The following is a 27,789-nucleotide window of genomic DNA, read 5'->3' as shown; positions in this document are numbered from 1 at the left end:
AGAAGTGAAGTGACTTGCCCAAAGTCACCCAGCTGACAAATGGCAGAGCCGGGATTAGAACCCACGATCTCCGACTCCCAAACTTGGCCTCCTTCCACTAAGTCACACTGCTTCTAAGCACGGGGAGAGCACGGGGGTCGTCCACCAGGTAGTGGCCCGCACGCCAGGCGGTGAGCGATGGACAATGAGGTGAGGCTGAATTCAAGCTCGGTGTGGGCAGGGAATGCGTCTGTTTATTGTTGTACTGTACTCTCCCCAGTGCTTAGGACAGTGCGCTGCACGTAGTAAGAAAGCTCGATAAATACAACTGAACGAATGAATTGAATGAAGTCAGGCTAATAATGATGATAATGATAATTGGGGTCCTGGTTAAACCAGTTGGCCGGTCGTATTTACAGAGGGTTTACTGGGTGCGGAGCACTGTACTAAGCGCTTGGCAAAGTTCACTCTAACAGTATTACAGACACATTCCCTGCCCACAAGGAGCTTACAGTCTTAAGCCTTACGATGCGCCAAGCACTGCACCATGAGCTGGAGTAGATAAAAGATAATCACATCAGACACGGTCCCTGTGCCACATGGGGGTCAGAGTCTAAGGAGGGGGGAGAACGGGTACTATATCCCCATTTTAGAGATGGGGAAACTGAAGCACAGAGAAGTTAGGTGACCTGATCAAGTTCACCCAGTAGGTAGAACTGGCATTAATAATAATAATAAGAACGGTATTTGTTAAGCACTATGTGCTGAGCACCGTTCTAAGCCCTGGGGTAGATACAGTGTAATCAGATTGTCCCACGTGGGGCTCATATTTTTTAATCCCTATTTTTACAGATGAGGTAACTGAGGCACAGAGAAGTTAAGTGACTTGCCCAAGGTCACACAGCAGACAAGAGGCGGAGCCAGGATTAGAGCCCACGACCTCTGACTCCCAAGCCCTGCTCTTTCCACTAAGCCACACTTTAGAACCTTGGTCCTCTGACTCCCACGCCCAGGCTCTTTTCCCTAGGCCACGCTACTTGGAAATGCCGGGTTCGGATTTCAAATACGAATGCCATTTCCTTTCCTCATTTATTAAGAAATTAGAACGGTCAAAAAGGCTTTCCCCCATTTTTAAGGGCAAGATCTCAATGCAGGCAGCAATCATTCCAACCGAGCCAGGGCCTGGCAATCAGAGGACGCGAGTTCTAATTCCGCCCCGGCCAACTGCTCGCTGCGGGATGTTGGGCAAGTCGCTTCACTTCTCTGTGCCTCCGTCTCCTCGACCGTAACAGGGCGACTGTCTCGCTCTGCTGCTGAATGGTACTTTCCAAGCCTCTAGTACAGGGCTCTGCACACAGTGAGCGCTCAGTAAATACGACTGAATGAATGAATGCAACATCCGTTCTCCCTCCTACTAAAGCCGTGAGCCCCGTGTGAGACAGGGGCTGCGTCCAGCCTATCTTGCGCCTACACCGGCGCTTAGAACAGCGTGACACGTAGTAAGCTCTAAACAAATACCATTAAAAAAACCAACCGGCTCAAGTAAATAGACAAGTTGTCCTCATAAAAGCAACCTGAAATCCTTCGTCATTTGGCCGGGGCCACGGACTCTAGGCTCATCACCAAACTCTTGTGCTCCTGAGGTCCCTGCTCCTTTGGCTTAAAATATCCTCTAACTCACCTCCACCCCCCAACTACCTCCTCAGCATTTCTGCGCCCTAGGCACTTGGGTTCACACACACACACACACACACACACACACACACACACACACACACATGCACTTTACACACCTTTTTTAAGCGCTAGTCCTCTACATATCCATTCCTCCTCCCTCCCTAAATTATGTCATCCGTGTCTCCCCCTACCAGACATCTTTAACCTCCTTAAAGATGGGGATTGTCTTCCGCCTCTATAATCCTCTCCGAAGCACTCAGCAGACTGTTCTGCACCCACTGTTCTACACAACTGACCAGTGAGACAAATAAGTACACTCCGTCATTGCTGCGCCTATTGTTTAGCTGACGGAAGGCGCCATCAATCCCACCGGTGGTCAAACAACTTGGCTCGGGGGCTGCCAGTGGGGGGGGCCTGTAAAAAACTGCCCGAACAAATGATAGGTCCACAAAAGAGCGGTCTACTGAGCTCCTCCTGGAGTCGTGTGAAAACGGAGCTCCTACTAAAGAGAGCCTGGAAACGGGGCTTTGGCCCGCCTGTCTACCCCTCCTCCATCGGTAGCGCACTTAGGAAAGACAGAACCGCAGGATAGCAGCAAAAACTCATTTGAAATGGTAAAAATGCTGTAAAGCGTGAGGAAATGGATGAATTTGAGCATCGGTATGTGTGAGGATGAAAACAGAGATGGGAATAATGAAAATTGTTCTCTCTCCACACAAACACAAACATATACACATATATATATATATATATATATATATATAATTTGTTAAATGGTTGTGTGACAGGCGTTCTAAGGTGTAGATACAAGATGATCAGGTTGGACCCAGTCAATGTCCCGCATGGGGCTTTGTATTGGCCTCCGCCACTTGTCTGCTGTGTGACCACGTCACTTCTCTGTGCTTCAGTTCCCTCATCTGTAAAAGGGGGATGAAGACTGTGAGCCCCACGTGGGACAACCTGACTACTGTGTATCTACCCCAACACTTAGAACAGTGGTTGGCACATAGTAAGCTCTTAAATATATTTATCATCATTACAGTATTCTGCACACAGTAAGGGCTCAATAAATATGACCGAATAAAGGAATGAATGAATGAATGACGGAAGGAAGGAAGGCATTGGGGTTGAGTGAGAAATACAGACCAAGAGAGCCTATTTGGGTCCGATGGCACTAGAGGGGCACACTAGATTGACACTCTCTGGCTTCACTTGCCCAAGTGTCTGTGAAGACACTCGAGCCCCTTTTCTGGCTTCTTGTTCAGCTCAGACACCAATGGTTAAGAGGGGAAAATGATATCCCAGCCTCAAGACATAATAATAATAATAATAATAATAATAATTATGTTATTTGTTAAGCACTTACTATGTGCCAAGCACTGTTCTAAGGGCTGGGGTAGGTAGAAAGTCCCACGTGGGGCTCACAGTCTTAATCCCCATTTTCCAGATGGGGGTCACTGAGGCCCAGAGAAGTGAAGTGGCTTGCCCAAGGTCACCCAGCAGACAAATGGCAGAGCCAGGATTAGAACCCACGTCTTCTGGTTCCCAAACCCGTGCTCTTTCCATTAAGCCACGCTGCCTCCCACCCTCAAGACATAATAATAACGATAACTGTGGTACTTGTTGAGCACTTACTATGTGCCAAGCACTGGTCTAAGCGCTGGGGTAGATACAAAGTACTCAGTTTGTCCCACGTGGGGCTCACAGTCTTGATTCCCATTTTCCAGATGGGGTCACTGAGGCCCAGAGAAGTGAAGTGGCCTACCCAGGGTCACCCAGAAGACACGTTGGGGAGGTGCGATGGGGTACCGGAGTGTGATTGCTGTTGTTGTGGTTTTTGGCGGGGCAGGCTGCAAAAGAGCTAGTAAGGAGAACAGGTGCAATCTGAGGGCTCAGAACAGACCATCTCCCAAGATCTCGACCACAGTCCACACCTGTGTGCGCTCATCCATTTCCTCAGCCAGCGCTGAAGACGAAAATCAAAACGGGAGGGCGGAGGGGACGAGCAAAAACAAAATATGAAACCAAAAAATGGGACGGATGCATTGGCTGCCGCCAGTCCCCGGTGACATCCGACGCCTCCAAGTACCCGATTTTATCTGTCTTCAGAACGAGGCCGATGGCGGCAAATCCATTCCATCGTACTGACTGGGCACTTACTGTGCGCTGAGCACCCCCTGGCACCTTTCGCTTTCCCTCTGTGGAAAAGCAGCGTGGTTTAGTGGGAAAAGCCCGGGCTTGGGAGCGACAGGTGGTGGGTTCTAATCCCGGCTCTGCCGCTTGTCAGCTGTGTGACCCGGAGGGAGTCACTTCACTAAAGCAGTAGGGATCCGAGAGAGCCATAAACACTAAGGCGAGAGGAAGCAGCAATGCCCTTTAAGGGACGGTGACTCAATCCATCGGATTTACTGAGCGCCTACGGGGCGCAGAGCGCCGTACTCCGCGCTTGGAAAGTACAGTTCGGCCAGAGACAATCCCTGCCCACAACGGGCCCCCGTCTATTTCTTCCCAACGCTCAGTACACCCAAGGTGCTTCATATATTCAGTCGCTAGCACCGCTATCACTACGACAGCGTGGCTCGGGGCAAAGAGCCCGGGCTTGGGAGTGGGAGGTCGTGGGTTCTAATTCCCCCCTCCGCCACTCGGCTGTGTGACTGTGGCCAAGTCACTTCACTTCTCTGGGCCTCAGTTCCCTCACGTGTCCCCTCAAGGGGGATGAAGGCCGGGAGCCCCAGGGCGGGGACCGCCTCATCACCTCGCATCGCCCCCGCCAGCGCTGGGGACGGCGCTTGGCCCACAGTCGGCGCTTAAGGGCCGGCGTCCTCGTCGCGACGGTCGCGACTTGAAGCGGCGTGTCCGAGCGGACAGAGGCCGGTCCCTTCCCCGGGCCTCGGCGTGGCTCGGTGGACGGAGCGCGGGCCTGACAGTGGTCCGTGGTCCCGGGTCCCGGGTCCCGGGTCCCGGGTTCGAATGCCGGCTCTGCCCCTGGTCGGCTGGGTGACTTGGCCGGGCCTCGGTGACCTCAACCGTGGGAGGGGGCCGAAGGCCGGGAGCCCCACGTGGGCCGGCCTGCTGGCCCGGTAGGTCCCCCGGCGCTTCCAACGGCGCTCCGCACAGAGTAAGCGCTTCACCCACCAACACCGACGTTATTATCATGGTCAGGATTAGGTCCTCGGGCCACGGAGGAGGGAGGAGGGAGGACGGAGGAGGGAGGAAGGAGGAGGGAGGCGGAGGCGGGACCACCCGATGAGTGGGTCCCCGCGCCGGCGCTTCGCAGGGGGCCCTGCTCGTCCCGGCCTGAGGGCCTCACCGAGCCCTTCCTCCTGCTCCTCCTGCTCCTCCTGCTCCTGGAGGGGGCGGTCACCTGCGTCGTAGACGGCGTCCAGTACAGCGGCGTGTCCGTAGTCGAGGTCCCCGAAGCGGACGGTGCGGAGACGCGCGCCCTGGGCCCGGCAGGCCCGCAGCACACAGGGCAGCGCCCCCGCCCCCGGCCCCGCCCCCGCCCCCTCGTTCAGTACGTACACCGCCCGCAGCCCGCGCCCCTCGCCCGCCCACGCCGCCGCCTCCCAGGAGCCCTCCCGCCCGCCACACGCGGGGGACGGGGGAGCCTCGGCGGGGGCGGGGGCGGGGGCGGGAGCGGGAGCGGGAGCGGGGAGCTCGGGCTCCGGGGCAGGAGGCTGAGAGGATTGAGGCGCAGGGGGAGGCTGGGGAGACGGAGGCTGAGCGACCTGAGGCGGAGAGGGAGGCTGAGGTGGAGCAGGCGGAGCAGGTGGAGCCCGAGGAGCTGCAGGCTGAGGAAACTGAGGCCGAGGAGGACTGGGAGCCTGAAGCTGAGAAGGCGGAGGCCGAAGACGCTGAGGAGGAGGCTGAGCTTGAGGACACCGAAGCTGAGGAGGAGGCTGAGGGGGAGGAGGCTGGGGAGGAGGAGGCTGGGGAGGAGGAGGCTGGGGAGGAGGAGGCTGGGGAGGAGGAGGCTGCGGCGCCCCAGTGGGTGTGTTGGCCCGTTTCTCCGCCGGCTGCCCCGCGCTGGCGGCCCCGCGCTCCATGGCCCCAGGAGGACGGGCGGACGGACGGACGGACGGGCGGGCGGGCGCTCAGTCGGTCTGTCTGGCGTCTGTGGGTGGTGGGGGGGTGTGTGTGGGTGTGTGGCGGGTCGGGGTCTGTGAGGGAGGGGCCCGAGGGACCCGCCCGGCCTCGGGAGCGCGCCCAGGACGGCGCCCCCCAGCGCCCTCTGCCGGACGCTCCCACCCCCACACCCCGCCGCTCTCCCACGACGGCGCCCTCTGCCGGACCCCCGGGCGCCTCACGGCTCCAGGCGTCCTCTCGGCCCCGTCTGCGCGCTCAGGACGGCGCCCTCTGCCGGACGCTCCCACCCCCACACCCCGACGCTCTCCCACGACGGCGCCCTCTGCCGGACCCCCGGACGCCTCACGGCTCCAGGCGTCCTCTCGGCCCCGTCTGCGCGCTCGGGACGGCGCCCTCTGCCGGACGCGCGGCCGCCTGACACCGCTTTGTCGTGGGGCGTTCGGTGGCCGCTCGCCCGCCAGAGGGCGCCCTCCTTAGCTTGGTCGCGGGGTGTTAGGTGGCCGCGCGTCCGCCAGAGGGCGCCCTCCCCAGCGCCGTCGCGGGTTGTTTGTTAGGTGGCCTCGTGCCCGCCAGAGGACGCCCTCCTCTGCGCGCACACGGGGCCGAGAGCACCCCGCGGAGTGCTAGGTGGCCATGAGACCACCAGAGGGCGCCCTCCTTAGCTTGGTCGCGGAATGTTAGGTGGCCGCGCGTCCGCCAGAGGGCGCCCTCTTCTCCGCTGTCGCGGAGTGTTAGGTGGCCGCGTGTCCGCGAGAGGGCGCCCTCCTTACCGCGCAGACTGGGCCGAGAGGACGCTGCTTAGTGCTAGGTGGCCAGGGGACCGCCAGAGGGCGCCCTCCTCAGCGTTGTCGCAGGGTGTTAGGTGGCCGCGCGTCCGCCAGAGGGCGGCCTCAGCTTTGTCGCGGGATGTTAGGTGGCCGCGTGTCCGCCAGAGGGCGCCCTCTTCTCCGCTGTCGCGGAGTGTTAGGTGGCCGCGTGTCCGCGAGAGGGCGCCCTCCTTACCGCGCAGACGGGGCCGAGAGGACGCTGCTTAGTGCTAGGTGGCCAGGGGACCGCCAGAGGGCGCCCTCCTCAGCGTTGTCGCAGGGTGTTAGGTGACCAGGTGTCCGCGAGAGGGCGCCCTCCTTACCGCGCAGACGGGGCCGAGAGGACGCTGCTTAGTGCTAGGTGGCCAGGGGACCGCCAGAGGGCGCCCTCCTCAGCGTTGTCGCAGGGTGTTAGGTGACCGCGTGTCCGCCAGAGGGCGCCCTCCTTACCGCGCAGACGGGGCCGAGAGGACGCTGTTTAGTGCTAGGTGGCCAGGGGACCGCCAGAGGGCGCCCTCCTCAGCGTTGTCGCAGGGTGTTAGGTGACCGCGTGTCCGCCAGAGGGCGCCCTCCTTACCGCGCAGACGGGGCCGAGAGGACGCTGTTTAGTGCTAGGTGGCCAGGGGACCGCCAGAGGGCGCCCTCCTCCGCGTTGTCGCAGGGTGTTAGGTGACCGCGCGTCCGCCAGAGGGCGCCCTCCTCAGCGCGCAGTCGGGGCCGAGAGGATGCCGCGAGGTGCTAGGTGGCCAGGGGACCGCCAGAGGGCGCCCTCCTCAGCCTTGTCGCAGGGTGTTAGGTGGCCGCGCGTCCGCCAGAGGGCGGCCTCAGCTTTGTCGCGGGATGTTAGGTGGCCGCGTGTCCACCAGAGGGCGCCCTCTTCAGCGCGCAGACGGGGCCGAGAGGACGCCGCGAGGTGCTAGGTGGTCATGAGACCGCCAGAGGGCGCCCTCCTCAGTGCTGTCGCGGGGTGTTAGGTGGCCACGCGTCCGCCAGAGGGCGCCCTCCTCAACGCACAACAAGGGCTGAGAGTACGCCGCGAACAGCTAGGTGGTCATGAGACCGCCAGAGGGCACCCTCAGCGCTGTCGCAGGGTGTTAGGTGGCCGCGCCGTCCGTCAGAGGGCGCCCTCCTCAGCGCCGTTGCAGGATGGTAGGTGGCTGCGCGTCCGCCAGAGGGCGCCCTCAGAGCGCACGAGGGGCCGAGAGGACACCGCGAGCCGCTAGGTGGCCACGGGACCGGGAGGGGGCGCCCGCCTCAGCGATGTTTCGGGGTGTTAGGTGGCCACGGGACCGGCAGAGGGCGCCTTCCTCAGAGCGCACACGGGGCCGGGAGAACGCCCCGAACTACTGCGTGGTCATGAGACCGGCAGAGGGCGCCCTACTCAGCGCTGTAGCGCGTTGTTCGGTGGCCGCACGTCCGCCAGAGGGCACCCTCCTCAGCGTTGTTACGGGGTGTTAGATGGCCGTATGTCCGCCAGAGGGCGCCCTCCTCAGCGCGCACACGGGGGCGAACTGCTAGGTGGTCATGAGACCGGCAGAGGGCGCCCTCCTTAGCGCTGTCGCGGGGTGTTAGGTGGCCGAGCGTTCGCCAGAGGGCGCCCTCCTTAGCGCTGTCGCGGGGTGTTAGTGGCCGAGCGTCCGCCAGAGGGCGCCCTCTTCAGCGCGTACACGGAGGAGACTGCTGCGAGCTGCGAGGTGGCCTCGCGTCCGCCAAAAGGCGCCCTCTTCAGCTCTGTAGCGGTGTTAGGTGGCCACACGTCCGCCAGAGGGCGGCCTCAGCGCTGTCCTGTGGTGTTAAGTAGTTGCGCGTCCTCTAGAGGGCGTCCTCCTCAGCGCTGTCGCGGGGTGTTAGGTGGCCGCGTGTCCGCCAGAGGGCGCCCGCCTCAGCGTTGTGGCGGGATGTTAGGTGGCCACGCGTCCGCCAGAGGGCCACCTAACATCCCTCGATAGCGCTGAGGGCGTCCTCTGGCGCACGGGCAGTCACCTAACATCCCCGCGACAGTGTGGAGGAGGGCGCCCTCTGGCGGACGCGCGGCCACCTAACAACCCGCGACAGCGCTGAGGGCGCCCTCTGGCGATCTCATGACCACCTAGCAGTTTGCAGCGTGGTCTCGGACCCGTGTGCGCGCTGAGGGCGCCCTCTGGCGGACGCGCGGCCACCTAACACCCCACGACAGCGCTGAGGAGGGCGTCCTCTGGCGGACGCACGGCCACCTAACATCCCGTGACAGCGCTGAAGAGGGCGCCCTCTGGCGGACGCTCGGCCACGTAACATCCAGCAACAGCGCTGAGGAGGGCGCCCTCTGGCGGACACGCGGCCCCCTAACATCCAGCAACAGCGCTGAGGACGCCCTCTGGCGGTCTCATAACCACTTAGCAGTTTGCAGCATGGTCTCGGCCCCGTGTGCGCGCTGAGGGCGCCCTCTGGTGGACGCGCGGCCTCCTAACATCCCGCAACGGCGCTGAGGAGGCCACCCTCTGCCGGTCTCATGACAACTCCCGTGTGCGCGCTGAGGGCGCCCTCTGGCGGACCCGCGGCCGTGGAACACTCCGCGACAGCGTTGAGGAGGGCGCCCTCTGGCCTTCGCGCGGCCACCTAACATCCAGCAACAGCGCTGAGGCGGCCGCCCTCTGGCGGACGCGCGGCCACCTAACACCCCGCGACAGCGTTGAGGGCACCCTCTGGCGGACGCGCGGCCTCCTAACATCCCGCGGCAGCGCTGAGGGCGCCCTCTGGCGGTCTCATGACCACCTAGCAGTTTGCAGCGTGCTCTCGGCCCCGTGTGCGCGCTGAAGGCGCCCTCTGGTGGACGCGCGGCCTCCCCACATCCCGCAACGGCACTGAGGAGGGCGCCCTCTGCCGGTCTCATGACAACTCTAGTGTGCGCGCTGAGGAGGGCGCCCTCTGGCGGACGCGCGGACAGCTAACATCCCGCGACAGCGCTGAGGAGGGCGTCCTTTAGCGGACGCGCGGCCACCTCACACTCCGCTACAGTGCTGTGGAGGGCGCCCTCTGGCGGACGCGCGGCCACCTAACGTATCTTCCCCCTCACCAACTCTGAAATCCCTCTTTCAGACCATAACTTTCTCACCTGCCTCATCTCTCACACTCCCTCCCCCTGCAAATCTATACTACTCCCCCACAGAGACCTCCGCTCTCTTGATCCCATCCATCTCTCCAAAAGCATCTCTCCCCACCTTGCCCCCCATCCTCTCTTCCCACTCTCGATGATCAGGTCGCCGCTCTCAACTCCACCCTCTCTACTCATCTCAACTCTCTCGCCCCCCTTTCCCTCCGCCTCTCTCGCTCCAGTAACCCACAGCCCTGGGTCAGCGCCTCCGTCCACCTTCTACGCTCCTATGCTCGAGCTGCCGAGCGCTGCTGGAGAAGGTCCAAGCACCAAGCCAACCTTATCCATTTCAAATTTATCCTTTCCTGCCTTAACTCTGCCCTCTCCTCCGCCAGGCAAAACTTCGTTTCTTCCCTCAACGACACCCATGCCCGTCACCCCCGCCAATTGTTCCGGACCTTTAACTCTCTCCATAGGCCCCCTGTTCCTCCCCCTCCCCAATCCTTCACCCCCAGTGATCTAGCCACCTACTTCATCACGAAAATTAACACAATCAGGTCTGAGCTCCCCAAAGTCACCCCTCCCCCTCTTGCCTCCTCCCCCCACCCTCTCCCCTACTTTCCCATCCTTCCCTGCAGTATCCTCAGAGGAGATCTCCCTCCTCGCAAGTGCCACCCCCTCCACCTGCGCCTCGGACCCCATTCCCACTCACCTTATAAAAACCATCTCCCCTGCCCTCCTCCCCTCCTTAACTTCTATCTTTAACCGCTCACTCTCCAATGGCTTCTTCCCCTCTGCCTTCAAACATGCCCATGTCTCCCCCATCCTAAAAAACCCTCTCTCGACCCCACTTCCCCTTCCAGTTATCGCCCTATCTCCCTACTACCCTTCCTTTCCAAGCTCCTAGAACGAGTCATTTACAATCGATGCTTAGAATTCCTTAACTCTCATTCTCTCCTGGACCCCCTCCGATCTGGCTTCCGTCCCCTCCACTATACCGAGACTGCTCTCTCTAAGGTCACCCGTGACCTCCTTTTTGCCAAATCCAATGGCTCCTACTCTATCCTAATCCTCCTTGACCGCTCAGCTGCCTTTGACACTGTCGACCATCCCCTTCTCCTCCATACCTTATCTCACCTTGGCTTCACGGACTCCGTCCTCTCCCGGTTTTTCTCTTATCTCTCTGGCCGGTCATTCTCGGTCTCCTTCGCGGGCTCCTCCTCCCCCTCCCATCCTCTAACTGTTGGGGTTCCTCAAGGGTCAGTTCTTGGCCCTCTTCTGTTCTCCATATACACTCACTCCCTTGGTGAACTCATCCGCTCTCATGGTTTCAACTATCATCTCTATGCAGAAGACACACAGATGTACATCTCTGCCCCTGTCCTCTCCCCCTCCCTTCGGGCTCGTATCTCCTCCTGCCTCCAAGATGTCTCTACCTGGATGTCTGCCCGCCACCTAAAACTCAACATGGCCAAAACTGAGCTCCTCATCTTCCCTCCCAAGCCCTGTCCTCTTCCTGACTTCCCTATCTCCGTGGATGATACGACCATCCTTCCTGTCTCTCAGGCCCACAACCTCGGTGTCATCTTTGACTCGGCTCTCTCGTTCACCCCACACATCCGATCCGTCACCAAAACCTGCCGGTCTCACCTTTATAATATCACCAAGATCCGCCCTTTCCTCTCCACCCAAACGGCCCGATGTTACAGGCTCTCATAATGTCCCAGCTAGATTATTGTGTCAGCCTTCTCTCTGATCTCCCTTCCTCCTGTCTCTCCCCACTCCAGTCTACTTCTCTCTGATCTCCCTTCCTCCTGTCTCTCCCCGCTCCAGTCTAATTCTTCACTCCACTGCCCGGCTCATCTTCCTGCAGAAACGCTCTGGGCATGTCACTCCCCTTCTTAAAAACCTCCAGTGGTTGCCTATTGACCTCCGCATGAAACAAAAACTTCTCACTCTAGGCTTCGAGGCTCTCCATCACCTTGCCCCCTCCTACCTCTCCTCCCTTCTCTCTTTCCACTGCCCACCCCGTACTCTCTGCTCGCCTGCCGCCCACCTCCTCACCGTCCCCCGTTCTCGACTATCCCACCGTCGACCCCTGGGTCACATCCTACCGCGGTCCCGGAACGCCCTCCCTCCTCACCTCCGCCACACTAATTCTCTTCCCCTCTACAAAACCCTACTTAGAGCTCACCTCCTCCAAGAGGCCTTCCCAGACTGAGCTCCCCCTTTTCCCTCTGCTCCCTCTCTACCCCCCCCTTCACCTCCCCTCAGCTAAGCCCTCTTTTCCCCCCTTTCCCTCTGTTCCTCTCTTCTCCCTTCCCCTCCCCTCAGTACTGTATTCGTCCGCTCAACTGTATATATTTTCATTAGCCTATTTATTTTGTTAATGAGATGTACATCACCTTGATTCTATGTATTTGCTATGGTTTTAATGAGATGTTCATCCCCTTGATTCTATTTATTGCTATTGTTTTCGTCCGTCTGTCTCCCCCGTTTAGACTGTAAGCCCGTCAACGGGCAGGGACTGTCTCTATCTGTTACCGATTTGTACATTCCAAGCGCTTAGTACAGCGCTCTGCACGTAGTAGGCGCTCAATAAATACTATTGAATGAATGAATGAATCCCGCGACAGCGCTGAGGAGGCCGTCCTCTGGCGGACGCGCGGCCACCTAACATCCTGCAACGGCGCGGAGGGCGCCCTCTGGTGGACACACGGCCACCTAACACCCCCTCGACAATGTAGAGGAGGGCGTCCTCTGGCGGACGCGCGCCCACCTTACACCCCGTGACAGCGCTGAGGAGGGTGCCCTCTGCCGGGCCTGTGGCCACCTAGCACCCCGCGGCGTCCTCTCGGCCCCGTGTGCGCGCTGAGGGCGCCCTCTGGTGGACGCGCGGCCCCCCAACACCCCGCGACAGTGCTGAGGAGGGCGCCCTCTGGCGGCCGCGCGGCGGCAGCACGAGTATTGCATGGGGGCGGGAGAGGGAGAGGCCGCCCGCCGCCTTTGCCCACTGCTCTGCTTTCCCCAGGCTCAGCCAGGCCGAGCCTTTGGAAAACGCCATCTCAATTACAACAAGGTCGCTTGTGAACAAGGGCCATTGGCCAAACGTGAAATGAGAATTTAAAGATGGGGCTGCAGGCCCCGAATAGTCAATTTAAAATGAAGAGTTTTAACCGGAATAACGGTTTTCCCTCTTGTAGCTTGACCTAGTAAGCATTTAACAATTCCCAAAATTAAACCTCGAGATTTATTAGATTTTAAACCGTAGAAGAATTGGCAGTAGATTTGGTAATAATAATAATATTTGTGCCATATCTGGGGCTCAAGGTCTAAAGGGAATAGAGAGCAGTTACTGAATCACCATTTTACAGGTAAGGAAACTGAAGCACAAAAGTCAAGTGACTTGCCCAAGATGGGACAGAATTCAAGGGGCAGGAGCCTCTCAGGCCCGTGTTCTTTCTGTTCGGCCACACTGTTTCGCTTCTGCAACAGGAAGATATTTTTTAACCCCTCAGGAAGAGAAGATGCTTCAAAAATAGGACAGTATATTAGTGTGTGAGAGAAGCAGTGTGGCCTAGTGGAAAGGGCACAGTCCTGGGAGTCAGCCCTTTAAAGTTGTATCATATTTCCTAAGGCACTTAACACCTCTGTGATTTAATAATAATGATAATAATAATGACACTTGTTAAGTGCTTACTATGTGCCAACATCGTTCTACGCGCTGGGGGAGATACAAGGTGATGAGATTGTCCCACGTGGGCTCACAGTCTTAATCCCCATTTTACAGATGAGGTGACTGTGGCTCACAGAAGTGAAGTGGCTTGTCCAAGGTCACACAGTAGAGAAGTGGCAGAGACGGAATTAGAACCCACAACCTCTGACTCCCAAGTCCGGGCTTTTCCCACTAAGCCACGTTGCTTCTCTAGCTTAGTTCTTCATTAGTAAAATAAGGACTTCAAACCTCTTCTCCCTCTTATGTAGACTGTGAGCCTCCCATCGGACAGGAACTAGGCCCGATTTATCTTGTACCTAGCTCAGTGCTTAGCACAATGCTTGGTAAGTAACACCACCACTATTATTATTATTATTGTTAATTCAAGAGAATGGAAGACAATTCCCCATGTCTTCACAGAACTCAAACATTCTGGTACACGGCATTACCTGACCCTTTTTTGGGCAGTCCTGAAAATCAGGCTGACATAGTGGAGAGAATACAAGCCTGGGAGTCAGAAGGTCGAGAGGTTCTAAACCCGGCTCTGCCACTTGTCTGCTGTGTGACCTTGGCCAAGTCGCTTCACTTCTCTGGGCCGGAGTTCCCTCATCTGTAAAAATGGGGATTGAGACTTGGAGCCCCACGTGGGACAGGGATTGGGTCTAACCCTATTCGCTTGTCTCCACCACAGCACTTAGTACAGTACCTGGCACACAGTAAGTGTTTAATAAATACCACAATTATTATTATTAATAACCACTGCTTCCTCCTGGCCTTCCATTAGGCTTTACCTGTAAGGAATGCCTATCCGCCCATAGCTTTTTCTGTGACTTCTCAACACAGGGACATTGCATGTGGATCCTTATATTTTGGACATTCAGTATTCACCGCACCCTCAGCCTCACAATACTTACCTGTCAATCATTTCCTTTCATGGGTGTCTTCCCCTCTAGACCGTAAGCTCTTTGTGGGCAGGGAACATGTCTACCAACTCTGTTTTACTGTACTCTTCCAAGATCTTAGTGCAGTTCTCGTAGTACTTAATAAATGCCACTGATTGAGCGATAGCTTATTGCTCTGACCAAAGGTCATAAGGTTACATTTTAACCTTTTAATAATAATAATAATAATAATGGCATTTGTTAAGTGCTATGTGCCAGGCACTCTACTAAGCGCTGGGGTAGATACAAGCCAATTGGGTTGGACAGAGTCCCTGTCCCACGTGGGGCTTACAGTCTCGATCCCCATTTTACAGATGAGGGAACTGAGGCTCAGAGACACAAAGGGACTCACCCAAGGTCACACAGCAGGTAAGTGGCGGAGCGGGGATTAAAACCCATGACCCTTATCTGAAAAATTAGAAAGCACTTTTTCTCCAGTGGAGAAATTCACTAGGATGATATTTATTAAGTGTGTCAAACACCGTACCAGACTCACTGACTCCTTTCCACAAACTCCCACCAAAGTCGGAAGCTACTGGTAACGTAATCCAGATTTCACCAAGGCATTTTTAACAAGAATTCCTTTTCCCTGTCAATAACTAACCTCAGCGATGGAATTCTGCACACTCTGTGTAAACCTGTTGACCTGGAGATGGTTCCGACTCACTCCCGAGTCACTGCTTTCGCGAAGCCAACTTCATCCCACAGGGAACTTGACTTCTGCTGAAAAAAATCAAATCCAAATGTTTCGGTCTGGATTAATCTGTGCCTTGCCAGAGGACTCCTGAGAGAACACTGATGGACAGAGCGCTGTCGGGGCTGGTGCCCTTAGAGGGAAAGCTCCTTGAGGACACGGATAGTGTCTGCTTACTCTGTTGTTCTCTGTCAAGTGCTCAGGGCAGTGGTGTGCGCACAACAGGTACTCAGTAAACCCAACCGATGGATCGGCTGGCGTTGGAGTTGCCAGAGGGCACCGGAGGCCTGAGGAAGTAGATAGCGGGTTCCCCGGGGAGCAGGTGGCCTCTAGGATTTCCTTTCCTTTTCTCCCCATCATCCGACTCCCAAGAGCCCCAGCCAAGGGAAACACCAGCCAGTCAACTTGTGCCTCGGCTCCTCCGTCAGGACAGAGCTAGAGCTGCTTCCGGTTGCTCGGGGTCCAAGTTCCAATGGGGAATGCTAATGATAATTGTGGGATTTGTTAAGGGCTTACTATGTCTCAAGCACTTTACTAAGCGCTGGGGTAGATACAAGCTAAAGGGGTTGGACACAGTCCCTGTACCATGTAGGGCTCAGAGTCTTAATCTCCATTTTACAGATGAGGGAACTGAAGCACAGAGAGGCGACTTGCCCCAGGTCACCCAGCAGACTAGTGGCAGAACCGGGATTAGAACCCAATTCCTTCTGGCTCCCAGGCCCGGGCTCCATCCACTAGGCCCTGCTGCTTCGCTTCATTCCTTCCACTGTGCATGAAGACTTTGCGAAAAAGAAAGCATTTCAGGTTTGGAGGATTGTTTTTGTAAAATTCAGGCTCAAATGGGGGGATAAAAGGATGGAAATTGTGAAAGCCCAGCCTCAAAATCATGCACCAAAATGTCCTCCGCCTTACCTCTGCTGTCCTTGGGCTCGGAGGTGGCTATCGGGGCCGTCATGGGACTTCCAGCCATCACACCGAACCCTGGCGTCCCGAAACTGCCCTCAACGAGGTTAACTCCGAACCCCCAGGCTGCAAGTGATCCCCTCTGCTCACCCCGCCCCTCCACAATCACACACCTCAGAGGAGAAGGGCCTTGACCAGTTAATATCGTCTCGGCTGAAAATCTGGGGCAAATGTGTACCACAATGAATCCAGCCCCGAACAGAACACAGAAAAACAAACCAAATCTTGGTGGATTTGCCAGAGGCATTTACTACGTCCTTAGTAAGTGAGGAGCACTGTACTAGGCGCTCAGGAAATTACAACATAAGAGTTGGTAGATGTGATCCCTGCCCACCAGAGGCTTACGGTCTACCTGGACGGGGGCAGATATGAAAATTAGAGAGGAGAAATTGAAGAGAATTTACATAAGGACTCGGGATGGGCTGATTATCATTATCGACTCAGAGGGGAGGGCAGATAAGAGAATGAAATGATAGAGCCTGCAACTGCCCACCTTCATGCCACCTAAGCACTTAACTCCCCACAACTCCTCCGTAATATTTTGTACTTCTACAGTCTATTACTTTCTCTGACTTGAAATTTATTTTACTGCCTTGTCGCTCCTGCTGGTGAGGAAGCTCTAATTTCATGGTACTCTCCAAATTCTCAGCGTGGGGCTCTGAACACAGTAAGAGTTGATTCAATACCACTGATTGACTGCAACCCAGAGTAATTTTTAAGCACATTTACTGGTCCTAAATACCTATAATTTTTTTTTTTCAAAGAGGCAGTTGAGGGGGGTGGGACGGGAGCGGTGGAGGATGAAGGTTGCAACATTAAGAAACAAACTGTCTACATTGAGTTTTTAAAGAAACTGGTTCCCAAAAGGAAAGAACAAACACAAATCCCTGAACTTGGTGCCTGAAGGCATAAATCTGAGGGGGGTAGCGGGTGGTTCCTCTGTGCCTGAGGAAAAAAATTGCATGCACTTTTTCACTCCCGTTACTAGGTGCAATAAAAGTGACTTTACACAGTGCTTCAAATAACAATGTTTAATAATTTCCACTTAAAAAAGACTGTATAGCTCACCATCATTTTATGTTTATCAGTGAATATAAAATGGACATTTCCAAAACTGGAATTTCACATCCACAGGTTTTAATGAATCATTCATGTTCACTTAAAAAAAACAAAATGAGGGGGTGAAAGCCCACGTCCTTTTAAAAATACTTCATCTGATAAGAATAAAATGGAGAATGAAGATAGAGAGCTCGTCCTCCGAGAAATCACTCTTCTTGGACCATGAACGCTTCACACAAAAATATTTTCACAAAATCTCGTTTTAATCATCTCCTTTACAACGCACGGTACTTTAAGACTCCTAAAATACAACCTTATAAAATGAAGCCAACAGTCTCCATCGATGCTGGCCGATTCCACGCTGAACGTTGAGAGATTTTTGACGAGACGCTTGAGAAGTTTTGTTGGACATCAGCAAGTCCACTCCTTGGTAGGGAAAAGAATGAAGAGAGTAGGCATTCCGGCGGGCTCACCCAGCAGATGAAAGCAGGGGGTACCATCCTCTGATCTGGGTCTTTAAAAACAGACGCTAGACAACGCATAAATTAAGGCCCCAAACTAGTTTCTCCTCCCCACTAGCCCCACACCCCTCCCCTTTAAGATAGGGGAAGGGTCATCCTCTACAAAATGACTTAGCCATTAGCCTGCAAACCACAATGGGGCACCCAACAGATTTTTTTACAATATAATTTTAACGCTGGTATTTTTTAAGCACTTACTATGGGCCAAGCACTGTACTAAGCGCTGGGGTAGATACGAGATCATCAGGTCCCACATGGGCCTCACAGTCAAAGCATGAGGGAGAACAGGTACTGGATCCCCATTTTGCAGATGAGGGAACTGAGGCACAGAAGTGAAGTGACTTGCCCAAGGTCACACGGCAGGGAAGCGGCGGAGCTGGGATCAGAACCCAGGTCCTCCGACTCCCGGGCCCGTGCCTCTTCCACTAGGATTGTTAGCAATCCTAAATATACACGCCTAGAGAGAACTATATTCTTAGCTATTCCCATGGTGATGAGAGAAACCAAACAGTTTTAAAACAACTCTTTTATCAAATCAGCGAGTGTGAAATCTCAAAAGGCGTGGAGCTGCGGTTGGCGACATGTAAGCGGGGGTTGGGATGCAGATGGGGTGTTGGGTCGGCACTGTCTTTCAGGGGACCGTGCCTTGGACGTCAAGAACAGGAACACCACTGCTGGGAAAGTAACGTGCCCGAACCAGAGCCGAGGGAGAGATGTTACACGGGACGTTCAACAGGGCATACGAGGATCATCGTGGGCAGGGAATGCGTCTGCTCATTGCTATACTGGACTCCCCGAGCGATCGGTACAGTGCTTTGCACACAGAAAGCCCTCAATAAATACAAGTGAATGAACTAATGAGTGGACATCCTACCAGGAGGGGCCTCTCTAATGTGTTCGAGAGGGGACTGAGGGGCCTGATGGGTCTAGGGTTCGGGGGGAGAGCATGAGGAAACTCAAAGGGGGATTCCATGTGTGAGGAAGATCTCGAGGCTAGCGTCTACTGCAGAGGAGGGAGGGAAAGGAGACAGACATGACACGGTCATGACAGAGAACTAATTCATTTGGTGCTTTTATATCCCCCTTTCCCCCCCGCCCCCAACATACTTGTTCACATTCCGTGTGGTTGTGCAAATAGATCAGTATTTAGTAGCTTCATAGAAACTTCACGAAAGGACGCAGCAGAGTTTGTAGAAGCACATTAGAAACAGCTTCAGAGGTCACAGATTCCATAAAATTTCAAAGAAAAACTCGGAATATATCCCGCCTCTAACAAATTCCCTTGTTTTCGGTTAGCCCGAACAATGAGGACAGAGAAAACTCCAAAAGGCTCAACTGCTTGCTCTCTACACCGACAGAACAAACGCTGGTTTCCTTTAGAAAGAAAATACATCCTCACAACTATCGGAAAGGACGGGGGGAAAAAAAAAAGAAAAAGCAAACAAAAAAAACCCCAAAACAGCAACACCCAAACCATCCTATTGGATTCATATGAGAAGGCATACAACGGAGCAAGGCAAGTGATAGTACATAAATACAATTTAAACAGCCAGAGAGAACCAGTGCATGAAATAATACAACTTTTCCCTTATTTTTATTTGCATTTTACTTTTATTTATTTTTGCTGGGTAATGCATATTCTGTTCACTCCAAAGGTGCAAAGGCGAAGAGAGGCAGGTGTTGCGTGTGCTAACTGCTAATGAAAATCAAGCAAAGATGGATTTTTCTCCTTCCACCGGGAACGTAAGAGCTAAATCCTCTCAACTGGGCAGTGGCCTCAGGGCGTTCCGGGATGAGTCGAGAGGAGCCATCTACTAAGACGGTGACCTTTAGTGGACAGTTTGATCACCGGCTGCTGGTGAGCACAGACTCCCAACAGCTTCAACGGAGAGAAGGAGAGTGGTGAAAGAAGGCACAGATCATTGCGAAGACCGGATGATCGAGTTTCTGGTTTTTTAAATACTCTACTGTACATGGGTTTTGCTTTGTCTCAGAGGTGGGAGCTTTTTTTGGGGGGTGGGGAGGGCGCAATAAATTTGCATATGTAAGAGAACATCAAACCGAAACACAAAAATTAGGCTGTTTCCTAACCCGAAGCAAAAAGAACCCTAACATCATTCACTCTCGACTATAATGTTGTACAAATATCGTAGGAATCTGTGACAGGACAATTAAAAAAATCATAAAATTATAAAGCTTGTAAACGAATAATCTGAAATACATTTTATTTATGGAAAATATCATCAAAATAGTACCACTATGCACTAAACTGCCTGAGTTTTCATTTCATTTGTGATCTTGAAGTAGAGAAGCCTTTAGCACAATCCGTTCAGTGGAAGTCACAACCAGTGCGTAACGATGAGACCACACCCCGGGTGGACTCTTTTCTTTTGGGGTGGAATTTGTGTTGTGCTGTCAAAAAACATTTGTGCTAATCCTTCCGTCGGAGAAATGTTGAGGCAAACCTTAATTCATTTTGGCACAGAGTTATTTTGGCTGGGGCATAAATTTGAGTCTCAGAATCACTCACGATGAATGATGTTTACCCTTCCGTCATCGACCGACCGCTCATTTTGATTGAAGGGCTTTCTTTATATCGTTTACCTCCATCTACGAAGAGAAAGGATCCGGTTACGTGGGATTGGTTGAGCCTGTAAAACTGCCCCCAAGGCTGGGCGTGGGTTTGACTTCCGCTGGCCTCTCCCTAAAGCTCAGTACCATGTCCTGTACGCTCAACGGTTTACCTCATCTTTAAAATGGGGATTGAGGCTGTGAGCCCCAGGTGGGACAAGGACTGTGTCTGATTCAATGTCCTTGTTGTCTCTACTCCAGAGCTTAAAACAGTGCATAGTAAGCGCTTAACAAATGCCATAATAATAATAATTATTCAATAGGCGCTCAATAAATGCTATCTGTTAGGCACTTACTAAGTACCAGGCACTGTATAAAGCCCTGCGGTGGATCTAAGCAGAATGGGTTGGCTACTCCCATAGTCCTCGTCCCACATGCAGCTCACAGTCTTCATCCCCATTTTACAGATGAAACGGAGGCCCAGAAAAGTGAAGTGACTTGCCCAGGGTCACACAGCCAACGAGGGGAGAAGCCGGCATTAGAACCCAGGTCCTTCTGACTCCCAGGCCCCATCTCTACCCACTAGGCCGTGCTATTGATGGAATCTCACTGATGGATTCGTTCCAAAAAGACAGCAGCTCTGTATTAAGCTGACAAGGGCAGGAATGCAGGCCTCTGGCACTGATGAATTCTCCCTCCCCACCACCTCTGGATCCTGCAACCCTATTAGCAAAGTTCCCCAGTGCAAAGAGTCTAGGAGTCAGCCGGGCCTACAGCAGACGTTTTCACCGAACAGTTATTTAGTCCGTCCTGAAAGATGCATTTCCAATTACCAAACTCTGATTTTGGGCATCAATTCACTTCTCCCATTCTTGCCATCTATAAATGCGAAAAACAGTATAATAATTGACCCACAATGGGAGGAAAAAGCAAAATCTCGATACCACGCAAGAGTTATAACAAAAATCATTTCAAATGAGTATTTCTTCTGTTGATAGCGTTTCTACCTGCAGTTCTTTTCCTGAAGAGTGTTGTTTCTCTTTCTCTCTCACTCATACACCCTTTCCCACTAATGACTCACCTGCAATCTAAGACGGATCTTCTTCTCTTCATCTAATTCAGATAACAACTGTTTTATCTCTTTTCTAAACAAAGGCAAATAAAAACATGTAAACAAGGATTCATGTTAAAAACTACTTCGATTGTAATGCTTCCCCTGCCACCCCTCAGACCCCTCATCTTTCAAATCCACCAGCTCACAGCTCTCCCCACTGACAGAGCTCCCCTGAAAACCCACCTCCTCCAGGGGGCTTTCCGTGATTACGGTCTAGCGTCACAGGTCACGTCCAACCAATGGCCGCCTTCAGTGGTTCACACGCCCTAACACTTGGGTATATTCTTGACTTACATTTAATGACATTTATTTTTCTATTTATCCTGCTAAATTCTAGTCACCAGCAGCTGTGGCTTTGGTGAATGGCTGGAGTCTGGATATCCCTGTTGAAATGTAAATTCCTCGAAGGCAGGGACCATATGTCTTACTTTATCATACTCTCCCAGATGTTTAGCAGAGTGCTCTCTAGCCTCTCAATACTATTGATGGGGCAAACCAAAATAGCCTGTTTGCCTCTCCTTGTATTAGCTTAAAAGAAGCTTAAAAGCATGGGGTTTTTGCTCAACTCCTGTTGTGTCAACTCGTGCAAAATTTCTGTTTATCCTTGGTGTTAGAATATCTTATTAGCTTTTTTTTTCTTGGAAGGAATTTAAATCATATGAGAACATGCTCTTCTTCCCACCAAATCTCTGACATGTAGATCAGAGCAGATGGTGTTATTTTACTCACTTTATACACTGGATACCTGAAGGGTCTGGTGACAAAATCATCAAAATCGAAACAAGTCGAAGAGTTTAAAATCCTTGGAAACTCTAACATCTGAAATCAGCCCAATTAAAGGGCTGTTTATTATAATGAGTCACATGTTGGAAAATCTTGGACAATCTCGCTTTACTGTGTCCTGATTTTCTTTCTCAGAAATTCTGGGCAATTAGAGAATTTGATTCCCAACTCCTCATTTTTCAGGAGTGATCATGCGGATCATCTACCAGTTTACTAATGAAATCACCGGATGATATTTACTGAGCACTTGTTGTGTGCAGTGCATTGTACCAAGCACTTGGGAGAATATAACAGAGTTGGGATACATGGTCCCCTGCCCAGGATGAGTTTACAGTTTAGAGGAGGACATAATAATATAAATAAATATAAACATAATTAATATAAATAATATAAATAAAGAAATCAATTATGGATATTTACACAACTGTGGGCAAGGATCTGTCCATTTATTGTTATACTGTACTCTCCCAAGCGCTTAGTACATTGCTTTGCACACAGCAAGCATTCAATAAATACGACTGAATGAACGAGAGTGCCTGGGGCAGAGGATAGGGTGAATATGGAGGGTTTAAAGGGTAAAGGAAACCAAAGGCCAGTTAAGAGAATGAATTAAATGACGAGAAGAACGACAGTGTTACTTGATCTACAAAAGCAATCATCTCTATGAATGCACTGATATCTTCTCAGAACACTGCTGGGAGTGTTAGCTTTCTGGTGACCATGCTACACAGCTGTGGAACTCACACACACCCTAGAGTCGTCGTAGCCAAGTCTGTACAGAGAGAACCTAATAAATAGCTCCTCGGGGGGGTCACTAGCTTCCCTAACACTCTGAGCCAGCTCGTGAGAACATGAAATTCTATTTAGGGAAAGGGTCGGAGAACCCGAATCCCAAAAGGTGGCTAAGGTTTCTCAAATCAAGCCCGACAAAATTCTGAAAAACCTGAGTTGGGTCGGGGGGCGCTGGGGAGGGACACCTGTTTGGCCATAATAATAATAATAATGTTGGTATTTGTTAAGACCTTACTATGTGCACAGCACTGTTCTAAGCGCTGGGGTAGATACACGGTAATGAGGTTGTCCCACGTGAGGCTCACAGTCTTAATCCCCATTTTCCAGATGAGGGAACTGAGGCACAGAGAAGTTAAGTGACTTGCCCAAAGTCACACAGCTAAGTGGCGGAGTCGGGGTTAGAACCCACGACCTGTGACTCCCAAGCCCGTGGTCTGATAGAAGCTATAGGCAGGATTTAGGGCACGCTTGTGAATAACTCGGCTGACTGACTGCTTTCCTGCCAGGCCCTCTGAGGACTTTACCGCTGGCTTTGGTTCAAAAGGATTTCTCCAGGAAATTCCTGCAGCAAAAAATATCTGGGGTGAAAGTGGGCCTGACCATTCTCTTTCCTTTACGGTTCTAGAAGGTTCTGGATAGTGTCCAGCCACTCCAGAACCAGAGTGATCTTCGGCATACCCTGGTGGGCCCTCTGATGTCTCTGGCTCTCACTTCAATCATTCAACCAAATCATACTTATTGAGCGCTTACTGCGTGCAGAGCACTGGACCGAGCGTTTGGGAGAGGGTAATACAACAGAGTTGGCAGGCACGTTCCCTGCCCACAACGAGCTTCCACTCTAGAGGACCGTAAGCTCTACCCCTCCAGTCACGGGTGGGCTCCGATCCAGAAGTCACCGGATGGCACGCCACAATCTGACCAGAGATTTGAGCAGATGCGTGGAGAAGTGGGGTCAATTCTAGCACTAGTCCAATCTTCCCCTCACCTTCCTCCTGGCTGCAGGGCTCCATTTCGTTTGATGGATAGTCCGGGTGGATTCTGGCTTGCTCTGAAACTCCCCCGCCACTTCTCCCCCACCACTTCTGTCAGGTGGATGGAAGCCCCCATAGTGCCCCAAAACTAAACCTCTCTCCCCGGGTGCCTCTGGGCTGGGGCTGCACTTCCCGGTCCTACTGGCTGATTGTGGATCTGATGGGTTTTCCGGGCCCCACCCTAGAGTGGCAGAGGATTCCCCGAGATTCCCCGATTCAGACCGGGAATCTGGGTGTGGACCATTAGGTGTGATGACTATGCTGGTGAGGTTTACTGCAGGTATTTCTTCACCTCCCGAGAGGTGCTACAGTGAAGCTCACATCAGGGGAGGAGCCCTCAACGGCAAAGGGAAAAGATGTCCTCTCCATATCCAAAACAGCGTGAGATGCAGCGTGGACTACTACCGAGACTCCGGGTGAGGGAGTCAGGGTCAAGGTTCTAATCTTGGCTCTGCCACTTGCCTGTCGTATGATTTGGGACCAGTTATTTAAATGGTCTCTGCCTCAGTTTCCTCATTTGTAAAATGGGGATTAAATACCTGTTTTCTTTCCCTCTTGGACCGTGAGTCCCGTGCTCTGTCTGACCTGATGATCTTGAATCTACCCTGACAGTTGGAATTTAGTAAACCCTTAACAAATACTACAATTATTCATAAAGTGGCCCCAAAGTGCCAACTCGATATCTTTTTCGGTAATCCGAAACTCCCGATTGTGTGCTCCGATTAGACTGTAACCTCCCTGAGGTCAGGGATCAGGGCTGTCATCCTAAAAATAATAATTGTGGTATTTGTTAAGTGCTTACCATGTGCCAAGCACTGTTCTAAGTGCTGGGGTAGATACAAGGTAACAAGGTTGGACACAGTCCCTGTCCGATATGGGGCTCCCCGTCTTAATCCCCGTTTTACAGATGAGGTAACTGAGTCCCAGAGAAGTGAAGTGATTCGCCCATGGTCACAGAGCAGACTTTGGGAGAGCTGGGATTAGAATCCACGTCCTATGTTCCTCAGGCACCCAAGAACGACAGACCCGCCGACAATGATATGGCCAAAGCGCCTGAGCTTTTGGGGACCTGGTGGGGGGGGAGGGGGCGGGATGACCCCCAATGCCCGCCATTTGCAAAAAAGTCCCCGAGGCTATCAGCCCGCTGTTTCTAGGAACACTTACTTTTGCTGGTCTTTCATCATTTCAATGATGCTCCTCAGCTCCTTGACCTGCGTCCTCAGCTCCTCCATGGCTGACTGACCATGGCTCAAGTGCTCAGTCTTTGGCTTTCCTTCGGCGCTGAAGAGCAACGGGGAGTTGGACCTGTGGCCCGTGGGCCCCGTGGGCCCAGAATGGAGAGCTGGGGCCGGTGGGGCTTGCATGCCGCTTGCGCTCAGGGCCACGCTTCCCGGTTTCGGAGGCAGGGGGGCTTTGTTGTCCGACACCTGTCGAGGGAAGCAATGGGGCGGCCAAACGTAAACCCGACATCCTCCCAGGCCCCATTTTCCCGCCCCGCAATGGCTCGCCTCATCCCACAATCCCTACGCCCGCTGCTGCCCGACACTTCACCTGACTCGATTCTTTTGGGGCCCCTGATGTATAAAAACAAAACCCTCCACTGCCTTTTTGGGAAAACTCTGAGGATGGCAGGGGCTCTGAAAGGGCCTGACAGGAGAAGAGGTGCTAGGAGAAAGGGAGTAAAAGGGAGAAGGGCCCACAGTTCTTTTTTTCTTCCAATTCCCTGTGTCCAAATGCTCGTGAGGAAAGGGGGAGGCTGAGGCCAATGGGGAGACTTCCTTTTCCTCCTCTTATTCTTCTCCTTAGACCCACCAACATCTGCTGCTGCTCTGCCCGTCTGTGTGGTCACCCTTCTCCTTCTCACTTCCTTGTCCCTTGGCTTAGCTCCCTGGCCTAGAAGGAGGGCAGCCTACTAGATAGAGCATGGGCCTAAGAGTCAGAAGGACCTGGGTTCTAATCCTGGGTTTGCCACTTATCTGCTGCGTGACCTTAGGCGAGTCACTTCATTTCTCTGGGCCTCAGTTACCTCACCCATAAAATGGGGATTAACACTATGAGCCCCCATGTGGGACGCTAAGACTGTGTCCAACTCAGTTTGCATGTGCCCACCCCAGTGCTTAGTACAGTGCCTGGCATATAGTAAGCACTTAATACCACAATTATTATTATTATTCTCCTGACCAACCTCTTCTCCATCTTTCCAAGCCCCATAGTTCACCCTTAAACGGCTTTCCCCACGGCCATCTGTCCCAGTTCTTTCAAATGCGCCAGTGCCCAGGGCCAATGTCAAATTAGCTCAAGGACCCTCACTGTGTGTCCACTCTGACCTCACAGAGGGCTGAGCTGGGGAGGGTGGGGGAGGTTGGGTGGGGAGGAAGGTCAGCGGTTGGAAGAACCGGCAGCTGTCAGTGGCTCAGCCCCTCTAATTCAGGAAAGGACATTTCGCAATGAAGTGAGTCACTTTGCTGTGCCCGCTTCTTTTCTACTCACCAGCGGTCAGAGACAGCTCTTCTGTTACGGAAGGAGGACGTGGGGCTAGTGCAGACTTAGTAATACTAACGATGGCACTTGTTAGGTGCTATGTACCAGGCACTGTTCTAAGCGCTGGAGTGGATAACGGGAAAATCGGGTCGGATACAGTCCCTGTCCCAACACAGGGCTCACATTTATCAGCCTCTTTTGACAGATGAAGGAACTGAGGCCCAGAGAAGCGAAGTGACTTCCCCAAGGTCACCCAGCAGACAAATGGGGGAATCAGGATTTCAACCCATAACCTTCTGACTCCTAAGCCCGTGCTCTAACCACTAAGCGACACTGCTTCTCGGCCTTTCGGGTAGAAGTTGGTCTGGTTATCACGTGAGCCCAGGGGAGGGCTGATTTATGACCTCTCTGCTTCCAGAAGGGAAGGGCAGGCGGGGGAACTTGAATGATCAACCACTCAATGGTATTTACCAGTGCTTACTAGGTGCAGAGCACTGCACTAAGCGCTTGGGAGAGTACAATCCAACAGAATTAGCAGATGGGTTCCCTGCTCACAGTCTACAGTCTAGAGGCTGGCAACTGGCAAAGAGGAACTTGACACCAGTAGATGTCACTACAGCGCAGTCAAGCGATGGGAAAAAGAGAAACACACTCACATATAAATCCACCCTCCCACATGGGCAACGCAAAAAGGAAAATTCCTCGGGAAAAGGCAACGTTTCCCTCTCTTAATCCCACTACCACCCAGCGAACCTCAACAAATGTGCTCAATATGGTTGGTTTCTGAATACGAGAAACGGTAGGGCTTAGCAAAAACGGACTCTGATCTACCATCACTTCAGGAGGATTTCTCGCCAACTGCATCATGGTTCCTGCCCAGAGGGGATGTGGGGCCGGTGGAGGGGGATCCATTCGTCACACACTGAGCAGGGATTTTCACGCCTTTGTTTCTAAGAGACAACTGTTTAAAATAGCTCCAGCCCACATGTGACAACTGGAAATGGCACTTTCTGGCACTACTCTGCCTGTTAAAGTCCGAAATACATCTTACAATGCACACACTAAGCCTTTCGTCCATTACTAGTTCCCTGTGACCACAGAAAGTTAGATATTTCCAATAACGTTTTGTGATGGGATGAAATCCTGTCAGAAAAAGCCACAAATGGCTCAGGGAGACACGTTTTAGAGTCTGTCACTCTGGGACAGGGTCAACAGAAGAGTTCACTATATTCTCTATGTAAGATGAGGCGGATGTAATTTGTGAAGGTTTCTGGCTGTGGCTCAAAAAATAATAAAAAACACAAAATGATTTTCAAGTCCAGAGGACTACATCCACAGAGTATCTAATTAGCAATATATGCGACAGTGACAGCCTAGGATTTACTCAAGTACTGTTTCTTCTGTTAAATATCATAATTGCAACATTAGGGGATAAACCCTTCGAAGGTTGAGATCCTGTCTCGACTTTCCATTTTATGTTCCCATGTGCAGAGAAGCAGCGTGGCT

The 27,789-nt window shown here is 53.0% G+C and overlaps 2 protein-coding genes across 8 annotated transcripts in view; both read right to left on the bottom strand.

The window, feature by feature from the left end:
• MAP3K15 (mitogen-activated protein kinase kinase kinase 15) overlaps nucleotides 1–5,702 on the bottom strand; it is a 55,422-nt gene extending 49,720 nt beyond the window's left edge. Inside the window, exons 1-2 of the mRNA XM_029079580.1 lie at nucleotides 5,640–5,702; nucleotides 5,021–5,264 (exon numbers count right to left, since the gene is read on the bottom strand). Coding sequence (XP_028935413.1) covers nucleotides 5,021–5,264; nucleotides 5,640–5,702 — 307 coding nt within the window. The remainder of the gene's footprint in view (nucleotides 1–5,020; nucleotides 5,265–5,639) is intronic.
• A 14,017-nt stretch (nucleotides 5,703–19,719) lies between these two features.
• The window catches only part of SH3KBP1 (SH3 domain containing kinase binding protein 1), a 184,315-nt gene continuing 176,245 nt past the window's right edge, over nucleotides 19,720–27,789 (bottom strand). For all 7 annotated transcript variants that reach the window (XM_029079759.2, XM_039914149.1, XM_039914150.1 and 4 more), the window contains 3 exons: nucleotides 24,967–25,229; nucleotides 21,164–21,227; nucleotides 19,720–20,121 (listed from right to left, as the gene is read on the bottom strand). In XM_029079759.2, the coding sequence (XP_028935592.1) occupies nucleotides 20,080–20,121; nucleotides 21,164–21,227; nucleotides 24,967–25,229 (369 nt within the window). In that variant the 3' untranslated portion in view covers nucleotides 19,720–20,079. The remainder of the gene's footprint in view (nucleotides 20,122–21,163; nucleotides 21,228–24,966; nucleotides 25,230–27,789) is intronic.

This window comes from Ornithorhynchus anatinus, chromosome 15 (assembly GCF_004115215.2).
Source record: "Ornithorhynchus anatinus isolate Pmale09 chromosome 15, mOrnAna1.pri.v4, whole genome shotgun sequence".
In the NCBI taxonomy this organism is placed as follows: domain Eukaryota; kingdom Metazoa; phylum Chordata; class Mammalia; order Monotremata; family Ornithorhynchidae; genus Ornithorhynchus; species Ornithorhynchus anatinus.
This window is presented reverse-complemented; position numbering and strand designations above follow the sequence as displayed.